General features: G+C 39.2%; 1 protein-coding gene across 1 annotated transcript; it reads left to right on the top strand.

Moving 5' to 3' along the window:
- Window positions 1-337: 337 nt before the first annotated feature.
- On the top strand, window positions 338-13,160 carry LOC110981397 (phospholipase B1, membrane-associated-like). Its single transcript, XM_087144323.1, has 14 exons — window positions 338-519; window positions 1,798-1,880; window positions 6,263-6,320; window positions 7,045-7,103; window positions 8,014-8,081; window positions 8,289-8,332; window positions 8,470-8,578; window positions 9,692-9,890; window positions 10,141-10,229; window positions 10,347-10,422; window positions 10,651-10,755; window positions 11,206-11,301; window positions 11,671-11,739; window positions 12,239-13,160. The coding sequence occupies exons 1-14, from the start codon at window positions 429-431 to the stop codon at window positions 12,395-12,397; spliced, it is 1,305 nt and encodes a 434-aa protein (XP_087000449.1). The 5' UTR covers window positions 338-428; the 3' UTR covers window positions 12,398-13,160.
- Window positions 13,161-13,243: the final 83 nt, after the last annotated feature.

The following is a 13,243-nucleotide window of genomic DNA, read 5'->3' as shown; positions in this document are numbered from 1 at the left end:
GGCAAGGAACAGCTCAGATTTTGAGTATATGGCGCCCTCATCAGTTGCTCTCCATGCTTGACAATGCCATTATCCATGCTTGAATACTTTAAACAAATGCTACCTTCTTACTTCATTTGAAAGCAAACTGAGCAAAACTGTGTACGTTAAGGTATCTTGATTTAGAAACGAATACAAACAAAGTGGCAGTTTTTGTGAAGCCTAACAATCACCAGGTGTTGACTAACCGCATGCACAACTGACTACCCTGAGGGCACGGAAATGTAAATTCGAAAGTCCCGACGAACTAAAGTTTAACCCAGGGACAAAGTTCCTTTTGGGTTAGCAGAAGTACCGTGATTAATTATATCTGCTGCAGTTTTTTGCATGGTCAGGCCTGGAACAGACAGCTTTTAGTTACACCTGTTGGCCAGTTAAAGACACGTACAATGTTTAGCGACAACATTATTGCAGTAACGAGAGTTTTGACCACGCTTGCAGCTTTTGGTCTGACCGCTTTTTCCATAGAACTTGACCACGGTGAGTCCTCTTCATTTCATATCCTTAAGTGCGTGCCAGCTATTTAATGACGTTGAACGATACATACGTGTGTATAATCAATGAGAACACGATTGAACATCTTACGTCCTAATAACTTGGCTGGCTATGCCCAGCCCTTTTCAAACTATGCTTGTAAGCATGCCAATGAAAACCACACATTAACATATACCTGTGAAACGTTATTCATTATTTTGCAACAAATGATTTTGATATTACAGTCGTCTGAAGTTCAAGGTCTCACGCGTCTGTGTCAACCTGGGTGCATTGGCCACTTTATTAAGATGGGCATTGTGACCGAAATGTCTCAGAAAAGTGGGCATTGTGCGAGAATGGCATGACGTACCAATTTTCTTGACATTGGTGTCAATTATAGTGGAAAAACACCTTAAAGTTTATTTCTCCAAAAAATGCATTGCCGGGATTTTGGAGAAAATGCCGAGGCCACTTTAGGTTTTAGGCGAAATTGAGTGCTTTTTTTATGTTAGCTCGATGCAGGGATGCGCCATACTCCTCAGGATAAAGTAGGTTTTTTCGAAGTGTGGTTACACATGCGAGGAATCTACAGGTTCACACATTCCCTAATTAGGTCCAACTACACTGACAATGTTCAAATTTGTTGTGGTACTCTGCTATTTCTCAGAATCCTCCACTGAACTATCAGAATTATCCTGAGGCATGCATCGTGTCCCAATTTACTCAAGAATTACTGTTAGTGGTTAATCAGGTTTAAAAAGGGAAATGTGTGAACTTATAGCATAACTTCATTTTTGTGCCACCACGAAGCAATCTCCAGCTGTTAAAAGCCTAACCCCTAAAAATGCTTCCAAACAAGACACAACAAAAGCAAAATCAGTTACAAGCAAAACTGAATAGAAACAAAATAATTACATCAGCGAAACAGAAAAATAAAAACAAAGTTGACTATAGACCTCTGACACCAAATTTCACATTCAGGATTGTCCTTGATTAAAATACCTTGAGTATAGGTTAATGAACTAAAAGACGTGGAGGGTTGCACAAGCTAAGGTCTCTCTGTCTTCAAGCCTATGAAAATTTAATAACCATAAACCAACTAACACAGAGAAACCGAATGTCTGAAAAAACAAACATGTGTTCGATTTGGGCTTTTTTTAAATGAGGGGGTCCCATTTGTTCAGATTTTTATCTTGAACTAAATCCTATCATTTCTGGGTATGGTTTGGGGAACTTCTTTCAAATCAGTTTACAGAATGACAACTTTTCCTCTGTGCACGATAGAAAACTGGAGAGAGTTCAAGTCGGCAATAATGCAAGGCAAGATCTCCAGCGGAGGGCAGAGAGCTGCGTGCAACGAACCCTTTGTAAGTCCAACCCATAAAGCTATTATAGCTTATGTTACCTAACTTCAATTCCAAAGGCCACATCAGCACAATCTCACTAGTGCACGCTGGAAAACGCCCAAATTAAGGTCTGTACAACTCCACTTCAAGGGTGGATCCAGAACTAGTAGGCTGATTTACAGGTGTTTTACACTTTTTAGTATAAAAAAAACAAAATAGCACCAGGGAGTCGTTTTGAGGGGGCACGGACCAATCTGCCCCTTCCCCAAAGCCGTCCGGGCCGCCTTAACATTTGCCCAATCCGTTACAGTTGCAAAAATAGAAAGAAAGAGCTAGTTTAATTTGTGCGTTGAAGCTTAGCTTTTCACAGCCTGGTTTATGCTTGCTGAGATGATCGAACGAGTGCTCACAAGGTACAAAAATGTGCAATTTAGAATAACCTGAAATGATGAAACGCCTGGTTTATTACATTAGTGCGTTTCTTCTTTGTTTATTTCATCAGTTTTCCGTTGCTGTAACGATGTAACGATAGCACGTGGAAGAATAGACTCTCCACTCAGAATTCTTAATTGTTTGAACTTGAAATCAATCGTTCCACGTTTACTGACTAGTTAATCTGTGCTGGTGATCGGGGATGCCTTCAATCTGACTTAAAGCGGGGGGGGGGATATTGCAGGACACCATTTGACCCTAAGGTCCTGTTTAAGATACAAATGCCTTTCAATCTTACATAAAATTGAGATTTTATTAGATTTTTGGTACTTTTTTTCCCTTTTCTTTACTACTGAGTACATTTTGGTTGTTGGGAATGTCGAAAAGACCTCAAGCCCCTCCTTTTCATACTACAAAAAACAATGGAAGATGATCCAATAGCCCATCTTTCTGATCAGAATATGATGGGGGATTATAACCGCTTGCTTTTGGAATTTACAGCCCTATTACTGGCGTTGACAAGTTAGCTGACGAATACTAGTGATTCACAATAGAGCGCCTTTAAAAGTTTGCAAGCGTTGGCCAATCACAATGTGCGAAATTCGTGGGCCCTTTCCAAACGTGCATTGGGTCGACAGATTTCGCGCATTGTTATTGGTCAACGCGTTACAAACTCTTGGAGGCGCGCTATTGTAAATAGCCCATATTGAGTGTGTCAGAGACGGTGCCGGGTGAAATACGAAGCCTGCTCAGACACATAAATGAGGCTACGTCCCATGCAACTCGGTATCCGTGACGCGTGCACTTAGAACAGATATCTCGTATGCACTACATCGTATGAAGCACACGGAAACTATTAGGCGACTTTCACCGGCTGTTCTTTAATATAATCAGTGCATGATTGAAATGAAAAGAAAAATGAGTCTCTGAACCTACATTTATCACTTGTATGCTTTTCCAAGGCAAGATTAGGTGTGGATGTTTTTTTTTTCCTCGCAAGGGTCGAGCAAAACGTATTTTGTGAGCTGGGGAAAATTTCTGAGATTTTTATTTCTTTTGACCTTTTATTGCCTTTTATGTATATTACCCTTCAAAAAAGAAGGGTGATGAACATTTGGTATCTTTCAACGCGCTTTTAAGGGAAGTTAATTAAATAGACCAAAAACCTTTGTTCTGTCATAATTGTTTTCGGGGGTGGGCACGTATGTTCACCCCTTGTACTTAGTTTGTGGGCATACGCTGAACTTCGGAAAAGTCGTGGTCACTTTCTATTGCTTTCTAATAAGCAATAGAAAGTGACCACGACTTTTCTGAATTTCAGAAATTTTGGTATAATGTTTGCCGGTAGGCGTCGCCATGTTGGAATGGCACCAACATCCATCTGTGGAGATCTCCCGCCTTGTGTAAAAGTTTACTGCATTTATACCTGAGTAACATAATTAGGCTTCAGATTTCGTTTTTTGATGTGTTTCTTGTTAATCATATGTCACATTTAGGAGGAAATGGGGTGAAAAAATAATGTCTTTGTACGTTACCTTTCCGAGCGTAAAAAGGATATTTTAAACTCAAAAATTTGAACTGTTCTCCAGTTTTTCCACACATGCTGCATATCTTGATAATTGAAAGAGTGTTTTAAAAAAGGTTACCATGTTATGTTAAAGCTATTGCGAGTTGGCCTTTGCTAGTTTGATCAATTACGGTGGTTTAATGTTATCTGGTCAATTTTTAATTATCTGGTTATTTCTGTGAACTTCATTTGTTTGTATTTTGTTAAAAATAATGGTCTCTATCCGCGGAAAGAAGTGTCGGAACGATGTCCGACGTTGCCTACCTATGAATCCACAGTATAGTAATTGAGTGCGCATGCGCTAACTCTCAACTAAGCGGTGCACAAGGGCACGGTAGAGATCATACGTAGGGAATGGGGCCAGCATGGCCCCCGTTGTCCCCTCCCCGAATCCGCTGTTTATTAGACTGTCTGTTTTATCATAGGTTTGTCTGGCTATATTGGTATATATTTCTTTCAAATTCGCAGATTCGTATTTGCGAATTCATTGAATGGAGCCGATCTTAATTCTACACATTTACAATTAATGCAAAATGTGCTTTGTCATATAATTCCCTTTGTTCAATCTAATTCAACCAAGGAACACGCATTTCTGAGCACACGTTTTGTCTCGTTCACGTCTAAAAATATCATTCAGAAAATATAGGCCTAAACCTGTCTTTTGCCTCGAAATTTGAAACCAAGTTCGTTCAGTTTTGTCAATCATCATAGTTTCTTGCAAATGGAGCCAAATGGTCGTACATTAACAGGAGGAAAACAAGATACATTCATGTTATGTTAAAATGTTCATTTTTTTTTCAAGACTAAAGGAAGTTCACGTTAGGGGTTTTCACCTTTGATGTCAATCTGTTGTATTGGCAAGGGAAATGCTAAAGCACACACAAAATGAATTTACTGAAAAACAGTTTCAAGTGATTTCCGTAGTACAAGACGAGTTTGAACTCTGAGCGTCTCCATTCAGCGACAGCTTTGGCAAAATTTAAAGACCAGTCTTCTCGAAGGGCCTTTTAAAAGTTGATACAGAAAATCCAAACCTATTAGCAAAAGAGTGCATCGGTTTTCCAGTTGCACGTGAAAGGTGTCGAGAACGAAGTAGAAGATTTGAATTGAGGAATTGGACTAAAAAGATTTTAATATAGCCTGGGAAACCTTCAGCATTCGTATTACTATAATTATGGAATCAAGCAGCATTTCATAAAAATAAACAGTGGCCATTACTTAAAAACAAAGTGGTGCCCATTGGCCTGGTTTTATCCAGCCAAGGACAAATTCTATCGACTAAAATCTCTGAAGGGAGGGATAAACGTTGTCAACGAGAAAAGTACAAATGGAGTGAGAGGGTGACACATAATAATACCAGGGGAAAAAAAGAACGCCCACAGTCAATATCTTTTTATGCTATTCTAACAAGAAAACAAAACGAAACATGGAAAAGATCGATCAGCCGAGCGTTAATTAAAATTCTGTGACATCTGCAAAATCGTTTTTGTTTTGTTTTAGTTTTTTGGAAAAGGCTCCAATTTTGCATGTGAATGTGATATCTTTAGTGATCAACGTTTAGGCTTGTGTCTATTTATGGAACTTGATTGTTGAAGTTTGTTTGGGGATAAATATATAAATTTTCACCCCATTTAAAGGCAGTTCCAATAAATTGATTACCTTTTAATCAGTGCAACATCTGGTACGAAGCACTGTTACTTCAATATCCACGCTCTTAATTTCAAACTACATGAAATTCACTGAGCTTTCCATACCATTACCTGAAAATATTACCGATTTTAGAGGAATGAGGCAATCGATTTAATACCTTAAAAATATTAATTGGTTCAATTTTCGATTCCCCTTGCCCCATCTAAAAAAATGAGAACCCGAAGTATTTATTCCTTTTAAAAAAAGAAATGTGCGTCCCATCCCTCAAACATTGCAGCTGTAGTTTAGCAACATCACGAGATACTACACAGATAGCAGTGTTTACTATTGGTGTATTTGCCGGTGATATCCGGCACTCAGCGAGGTAATTGCACTCTGAACACACAGGCCTGGCACCATTACGCGATTTGAACAAACCTTTGGTCTAAGATAATTGCTGATAAACTTTATTTGTGCGAGTCCCGGTGTCAAAACGTGCGGGGTTGAGACAACCAAAAAACACGATTGACGCGTGACTCAAGTGGGTCAGGAACTTTATTAAGCTAGGCTCTGTGAATCAAAATAAGCGTCAGAAAATTGGACAATCTAGGGAATTCCGCTATTTTCATATATCCAAAAAATGACATTAGCATACAGAATATGTATAGACTGGGCCTTATATCTATAGATTACAACAATACGAAATATACTAACGACGTCTAGATTGTCAAGACACCTGCCTCACTTCATTTATTTTCCATTTATTGGTACGCAGAAACATAGAATGCTTTTTGACTGTGACGTAGAGACTTCCAGTCAGGTGCCGAAATCGGGTAAGATTCGCTTTAGATGATAGTCCCTTGGCCCTATGGCTACTATACCATAGCAGACACCTCAAAAGTAATAATGGATCGTTCATTTCGTTTTGTTCATCCACTTTCAAAATTTAGATTTGCTATTCCGAACCGAAATTATTCCAAAACAGTTTTACTTATAACGCTAATAGTGACGTTGGCCAAGCTAATGACAATTTAGGTCAAATTTCTGGAGTATATGTTGCATGCGAGCTGTGCAGTGACATGCCACACGCAGGTTCAAAAGGACAGGCTCCAAAGTACTCTTTTATTTACAAAACTGGAACGAAACGTTTAATAGTCTTGCTCCTACAAGGTTACAAGGATAGAATAAAAACAAATCTTCCATATTTCCCACAATTACTGTAAGGCTTCGAATATGACAATAAACAAAGGCCTGTAACGTGTGTAAGCGAACTCGGAATACTGAACTTAATTAAGGAGAATTACGTGATGTCGTCGTGGTGAATAAAGTGCACTTTCGTTTCTCTAACAGTAATATATATGCAAACTCAATTTCTATCGGTAACATGTTACGGAGCACGCGTTTTTGCATAAAAATCATAAAGATTACATGTTTTTAATTTCCCCAACTTCTTCACAAGGGTTGGGAATCTATTGCACGTGAGCATTCATCAGAACATAGCTGCCCCGCTCGATAAACCGTCTGAAACGCTGACAATTCTTTTGTTGTCTTGTATAGTCCACATGCTGACACCAGCAAATGTCAAGGTTATTGGAGCCATTGGAGACTCAATCACGGTATGTTATGTGTGAAAGGACAATTGTCTTCTATTTCTTCTTTCTTCTTTTCAAAATTAATGCATTCTGGAAAATCAGTTTTCTGGGTCACTTGACTTACTGGCGTGGTTCAGCGCTTCCTCATCTTGCCTTTGATTCTCATCTGTGGGGCGCAGTTAATTTGCCAGGCAGGTTTGCCTTTCGATTAAAGTAACATATTGCGCGGCATATGTTCCTTCGACCCTTTCCGTTACTATTCGTTTATGAAATTGGATCCTCGAAAGCTTAGCGGCATTTGGAATTTTCAACGCAGACTTGTGTCTCAGTTAACCTTATTTTGAACTCATGTTTCACTCTATCAAAGGTTGTCTCGCTGCCCTTTGGGAGTTTTATGTTAAAGTGATTTTCCATAATATTGAAGGGCAAAACTATGGTGACATCATAGGAAGAAAGCCTCCATGTTTGGTTTGTGCACAAAACCTCCTGTATTTTCAAAGTTTTCCAAGCCTAAATTTTCTTGTCTTTGGTGATTCATTGTGGGGTAAGTACATAGCAATAAAGTAACAAACAATCAACCCCTTTTCAGAAATGTTTTCAATAAGAAAATTCAGCGTTCACAATTATAACAGAAAAACCAACGCACTGAACCATGTCTTCCTGGATTATATCACAACGAAAGCGCCCTCAAAGTCTGGACAAGCACAGATAATTTTATTTGTTTTAAAAGTATACACTTTTCAATGTTTTTAATCTAATAGGGATGTCAAATCATTTTCTTTCATTAATTAAAGAACAGTATGAAATTGCAGAGAAATTGTATTAAAACTGAAATTCATCGCAGCTACACGTTTAAACTGTTGATATAACTCCTCGTAGTCACATCACATTTTCTAGTCTCAAACTCCTTCATGTATTTTCTTGTCTTTATTAGGCTGCAAATGGTGCCCTTGCATGTAATTTGTTAGAAGTTGTCAATGAATATCGAGGAGTATCGTGGAGGTGAGATTTCTAGATAAAAGAAAAATAATGTCACTTCATTGAACTGTTTTTAGACATTTTCTGAAAATGACCCACGGGGTAATTATTGAAATTGCATTTAATTTTGATCTCACCTTTTCTTAGTATAAAAGGTTCTGGTACTGAATGTTTTCCGGATAGAATTATAAGGATCAGTTTCAACAGGAATCACCTTTTGTTGTGTTTCAGTATTGGTGGAGATTACAACCTCACAGAGGCTCTCACGTTACCTAGTGAGTATTCTCCCATTAGTCCAAATTTTGTGATTCCAAGTTGGTAAGAATTTGTGAAAAATTAACTTGAGACAAAAATCAAATTATCGAGACTGAATAAACTGCTAACTGTAACTTTTAGCTCTGCCTTTCTATAGATATTTTGAAAAACTACAATCCTGAACTGATGGGATACTCGCTGGGAATAGGAAACGTCACCTCAGACATATCGAATTTCAACCTCGCTGTCCCGGGTTCAATCGCCAGGTAAATTCAGGAGGAAGGGTAGGGGATGTTCCCCCCACCACCTTCCCCATGCTCTTTATAACTCTACCCCCACCGGCCCAAACTTACCCAGCCACCTTAAATACCCAGCTGGCTTCATCTCCTAAACCCGTCGCCCTGAAAAAAATTTGATTTGCAGGGCATGGAGAAGGGAATTTTGTTCTGAACTTCCTCATGTCTGCTGCAGACCTTCTACGAGAGTAATCAATCAAATGAAAACAAGTCAGTTCCACAGCCACTGATTCCTGGGCCCGCCTACAATAAGTCACCCCTCACTGACAAGTGATTACTGTTGGACAAACTGGTATATCCTAAGCTTTGTCTTCTGGGGTAAACGTTTTCAGTTCTGGTTGTCTTTCTTCAAGTTCCAGCTCTCATAATCCAACTCATTTAGTAATTTTAAAGGCGACATTGTGCGAACAGCGCTTGAAAGACGGAAACCATTATGTTCAGATTTCCTGATCCCTGAGGCTTAAGTTATGTCGAAAAGTATAGAAAAATTAAAACTAAAAAACAAACACGCTGACCCGACTACCATTCTAGTCGCACATACGTGATTCGCTCTGCAAAAATGAGTCTTAGTCGCCAGATCCACTTTTTGAGTTTTCATTCGTATTGGACGAAGCAAATTCAGTTTCTTGTTTTGATGTATCACTCAGTTTGGCATGTTAATGAAAGTGGATACTCCATGGTGACAGATGCTGTGGGTTCCCATTGATTTACACTGTGCAAAATTATTCTAAAGGACTTTTTTACTCAAAAGTGCCTCTAGCAACTTAAGACTTGTTTTCGCGGAGTGGGTCACACATTTGCAACGTTTTATTGCCATAACTGTGTCAGGCCGTAATCCAGACACTAAGATTCGTACTCATTATCGAACTCTCAGTCGACATTTTCTGGTTCTCAGCCTTCATTACTACGCTACCTTGGTATTCATTCAATGGGAACGTAGAAAGGGACAAAAATACACACTCTCATTATTTAAAATCTGGTTTTCAAACCGTAATATAAAGTTTCATTCTGTTGAAAGTACAATGAACTAAGCGAATATGGCGCTCTTTGCCAGTAGATTCCCAGTACTTACTCCCTTTGCAGTGACATGCCTGGGCAGGCCGAGGAACTGGTGAACCGAATCTTCAATCACCCCGACGTGGCCTATGCCGATGACTGGAAAGTGGTTACGCTGTTCGTTGGCGGAAACGACATCTGTGAGCATTGCGAAAACCCGTCCAACTACACTGTGGAGGATTACGTTTTCTACATCACCAAAGCTCTGGACCACTTACACGAGAAAGTAGATAGGAAATTTATATTCCATAGACATGATCAATTCCATTGCTGGCAGCCGGCTGACTTTTTATGACAAGATGTCTCTCAGATTTGATATTTAAAATACCTCACACATCAGTTATTTTTACAAGAGTTAGGGCATCAAGCCAACAGGTTGGGGTGTACGTCGTTATAATGTGTATGAAAGTTTTTTCTCCATGAAATGTTTCATTCCGACTGTAAAAAAGTGCCTTTTGTGTTCCCCAATCTTAAAGTTGCCTCGGACCTTCGTCAATGTCGTGGGCCTTCTTAACATTACCGAGCTGGTTTTACAAGAGCAGTTCATTTGCAAGCTTGTTCACAGGTAAGCCCCAACAACTTTTAAGCCACAAAATCAAAATCGATGTAGTACTCGACGAAGGAGTGAGCTGTAAGAGACGCAAAGAGCAAATTAATTGGCTCCACTATTTTTTCACTTTAGAATACTCTGTGGATGTATCCTCCAACTCTCAGAAGAGGAACGGCTGGCTCTTGAAGAACTCAACCGAGAATATCAAGTCAGTAATTTTACTCAAAATATAAGTGCACGTAGAAGCTCAATATCCAAAAGGAATCACGCGCTCTACCTGAAAATATTGTCCCAAACAGTTCCCTATAATTATTTAAGATGGTTTAAGATTTAAGATTTAAGTTGCTGTATGCATTAAAACTAGCAAATATTTATATAGTAGGAATTACGTTAACACTGGTAATAGTTTTGGCTATCGTTTACTGTGGCCAATTAGGATGGTCTAGAAGCACTAGTTAACAGCGGCAGGTATGACACCAGAGATGATTTCACTGTAGTATACCAGCCATTCATGGAGGAAACCAGATTTCCAGTTGGTGACGTGAGTATACATAACGTTTGTTCACCGCCCCCCCCCCCCCGGTGAAAGACCAAATAAATGAAGTGAATCCCGTCGTACATTCTGACGAAAATGGGCCTGCATTGCCGTGCCCCCATGGCAGGGATGAGTGTCTGCGCCGAACTCGTGAATCGGCGCACCTAAGCGGTGTTTACCAGACATTGGAGTTATTACACGAGCGTGAAGGGAGAGCTATAGCTCTCCCGCGGGGCCCCCAGAGACGACCATGTCATTACAGTAGCAGCGGCGAATAATGCTGCATATAGGAACAGCATCCACTACCCAATACGTGATAGATTTCGCAGCTATATATTAGATCTTTCCTGCTGCTTTGCAAGTCAAGACCAAAAAGAGACGTTATTTTTATGGCCAGGTGATATTCTCATTATGTTTGGCCTTACACGCACGTTACTTTCTTTTCAATCTTGTCAGGATGGTAAAGTAGACCAGTCTTACATGGCGCCTGACTGTTTTCATCTTAGTGCAAAGGGCCATGCGTTTGCAGCAAGAGAGCTATGGAACAATATGGTAATTCAGTCCTTTGGTATTTTTTATTACCAAGATACCTGAAACACTGCATACATTTAACCGAACATGAACTTTTTCATCTCAGCAAACCTTTTACTCAGAATCGATGTACTTTTGCGTCACTGCGTTTTTATGCGCTTTTGCATACAAAGAAAGCATGATCAACAAAACTTTAAAATTATACCACGTATTAAGCTTTATAAGCAGTTTATTTTTGTCAACTTTAGCCAAAATTTAAGTTTCACACTTAGTCATAACATCGAAAGCGAGTGCTCGGGAAATTATTCTGCAAAGAGCGTCCACGTACTCAGGTTGTAGACTTTTCGGTTGTTTTGAATATTTATGCATCGTTTTATGTATTTCTCTCAGCTGCAGCCAATCGGTCAAAAATCCTCGGCTTGGGATCCTAACGCAACTGACATTCCCTGTCCGACAAAGGTAAGTTCAAGGGACGAGACCAGAAGTCTTTCCAATATTTTGTCGATTTCTTTCTTTACTTTAAATTAATTGTGTGTTCGCTGTTTTTTAATAAGGGATAGGCCAGTTTATCGAGGCCTGTACAGGAAAGTTCCACGTGAACACAGATTCTTGTTAAAAAAATTCTTGCCATGAGTTTGCAAAAGTTAAACACCGGTACAATTCGTACAACCATTTTGTGGTGCAGTTTTTATAAGAGTTACATTAGGATTACAAATTAATCTACACAAGTTTGATCAGGGGCCAAATATTACTTAAGAATTATGAGTGGCCCTTGAGGCTTAATGTTAAATTGAAATGATAATTAATCAAAGCTTTCTACGGTTGAATGCGTTTATCAGTTACAGACAACTACGGAATTAATTCGTGTTTTGCACTTTACAAGAGGGGGCAACTTGTGGCAGATAAAGATTAATTAATTAATCGCAATTTTGTCTGATGTTTTCTGCAATTTCCCTAGGAAAGGCCGTATTTCGCTACAGCCCAAAACAGCCTGTTAACGACCTCGGAGTCCCATGTTACCAGCGGTGGTATCCGAACGGGCGGCGTACGTCTATGTGGCCAGCTGCTGTTCCTGCTTCAACTTGCTCTAGCTTTGCTGTTTTCCCTTAGTAACTGAACATCTATCTGGCAATGTAAACTCCTGCCTCTTCCTTGAGGATTCAACCCTCAACATTTACACATTCCACAGCAAACAAACTAAAGATAAAGGATTGTATTGCTCAGTGTGTGAAGGGCTTTCATGAGCGATGGTAAATCAATTTGGACAGACTGATATCAGCTTTCCGTGAGAAACATTTTTCTTTTACCACTGGTCACATGAAGAAGTTGACCGTTTTAAGCAAACGGTGCTGTAATACGTGCAAAGCTGTGGCCGGTTTTTCTCCTATTCATTGAATACGGGACCTTTGCCTCTTCATTTTATTACATTGGTCCCAATGCTGAAGTTCAGCTTATAGTCATCATGAAAGAGTGAAATTCGGTCGTTGTTGTTTTTTCAGATTCATAAGATGTGTCAAATTTGTCGACGTCTTTGCTATTATTGATATATTTTTTTTAACAATTTGTCTTTTAAGCGATTTTTGCTGAATTTACGAAATACCTCGTATTTGGTATATTGGAGATGATTGTAAGGTCGTTCCCTAGGCGTCCAAACAGAGCTCGTTCCTGGGCATCAAAAGACTATAAAGATAATTGTTAACACCGATGGAATTTCACTGCATTAAATCGCTGTATATTATTATATTATTTCTCGTAGACCTCCAACATTCTTCGTAGCAACTGAAATATGCTTGTAATGATCTGTAATTATAAACGTGAAATTTCCTTATCTTACTATCATAAATTAATTTAACCATAAAGCACGATAAGTGAAACAACAATGTGTGCCCGTCTTTTGTACATTTCCTTTTCATCATGCCCTGGGAAACTATAGACAATAAAAATTAGGCTTTAGGCCCGCATT

This window comes from Acanthaster planci, linkage group LG01, assembly GCF_054643075.1.
Source record: "Acanthaster planci isolate LZ-2023a linkage group LG01, COTS_SCS, whole genome shotgun sequence".
Lineage (NCBI taxonomy): Eukaryota > Metazoa > Echinodermata > Asteroidea > Valvatida > Acanthasteridae > Acanthaster > Acanthaster planci.
Note: the sequence above shows the minus strand (reverse complement) of the source record. Positions and strands in the feature narration are given on the sequence as shown.

Coding starts and splice junctions, on each gene's coding strand:
- LOC110981397 (XM_087144323.1), top strand. CDS start 429: ATGTTTAGCGACAACATTATTGCAGTAACGAGAGTTTTGACCACGCTT. Junction 8,579..9,691: donor GTCCCGGGTTCAATCGCCAG/GTAAATTCAGGA, acceptor CTCCCTTTGCAG/TGACATGCCTGGGCAGGCCG. Junction 11,740..12,238: donor ACATTCCCTGTCCGACAAAG/GTAAGTTCAAGG, acceptor CAATTTCCCTAG/GAAAGGCCGTATTTCGCTAC.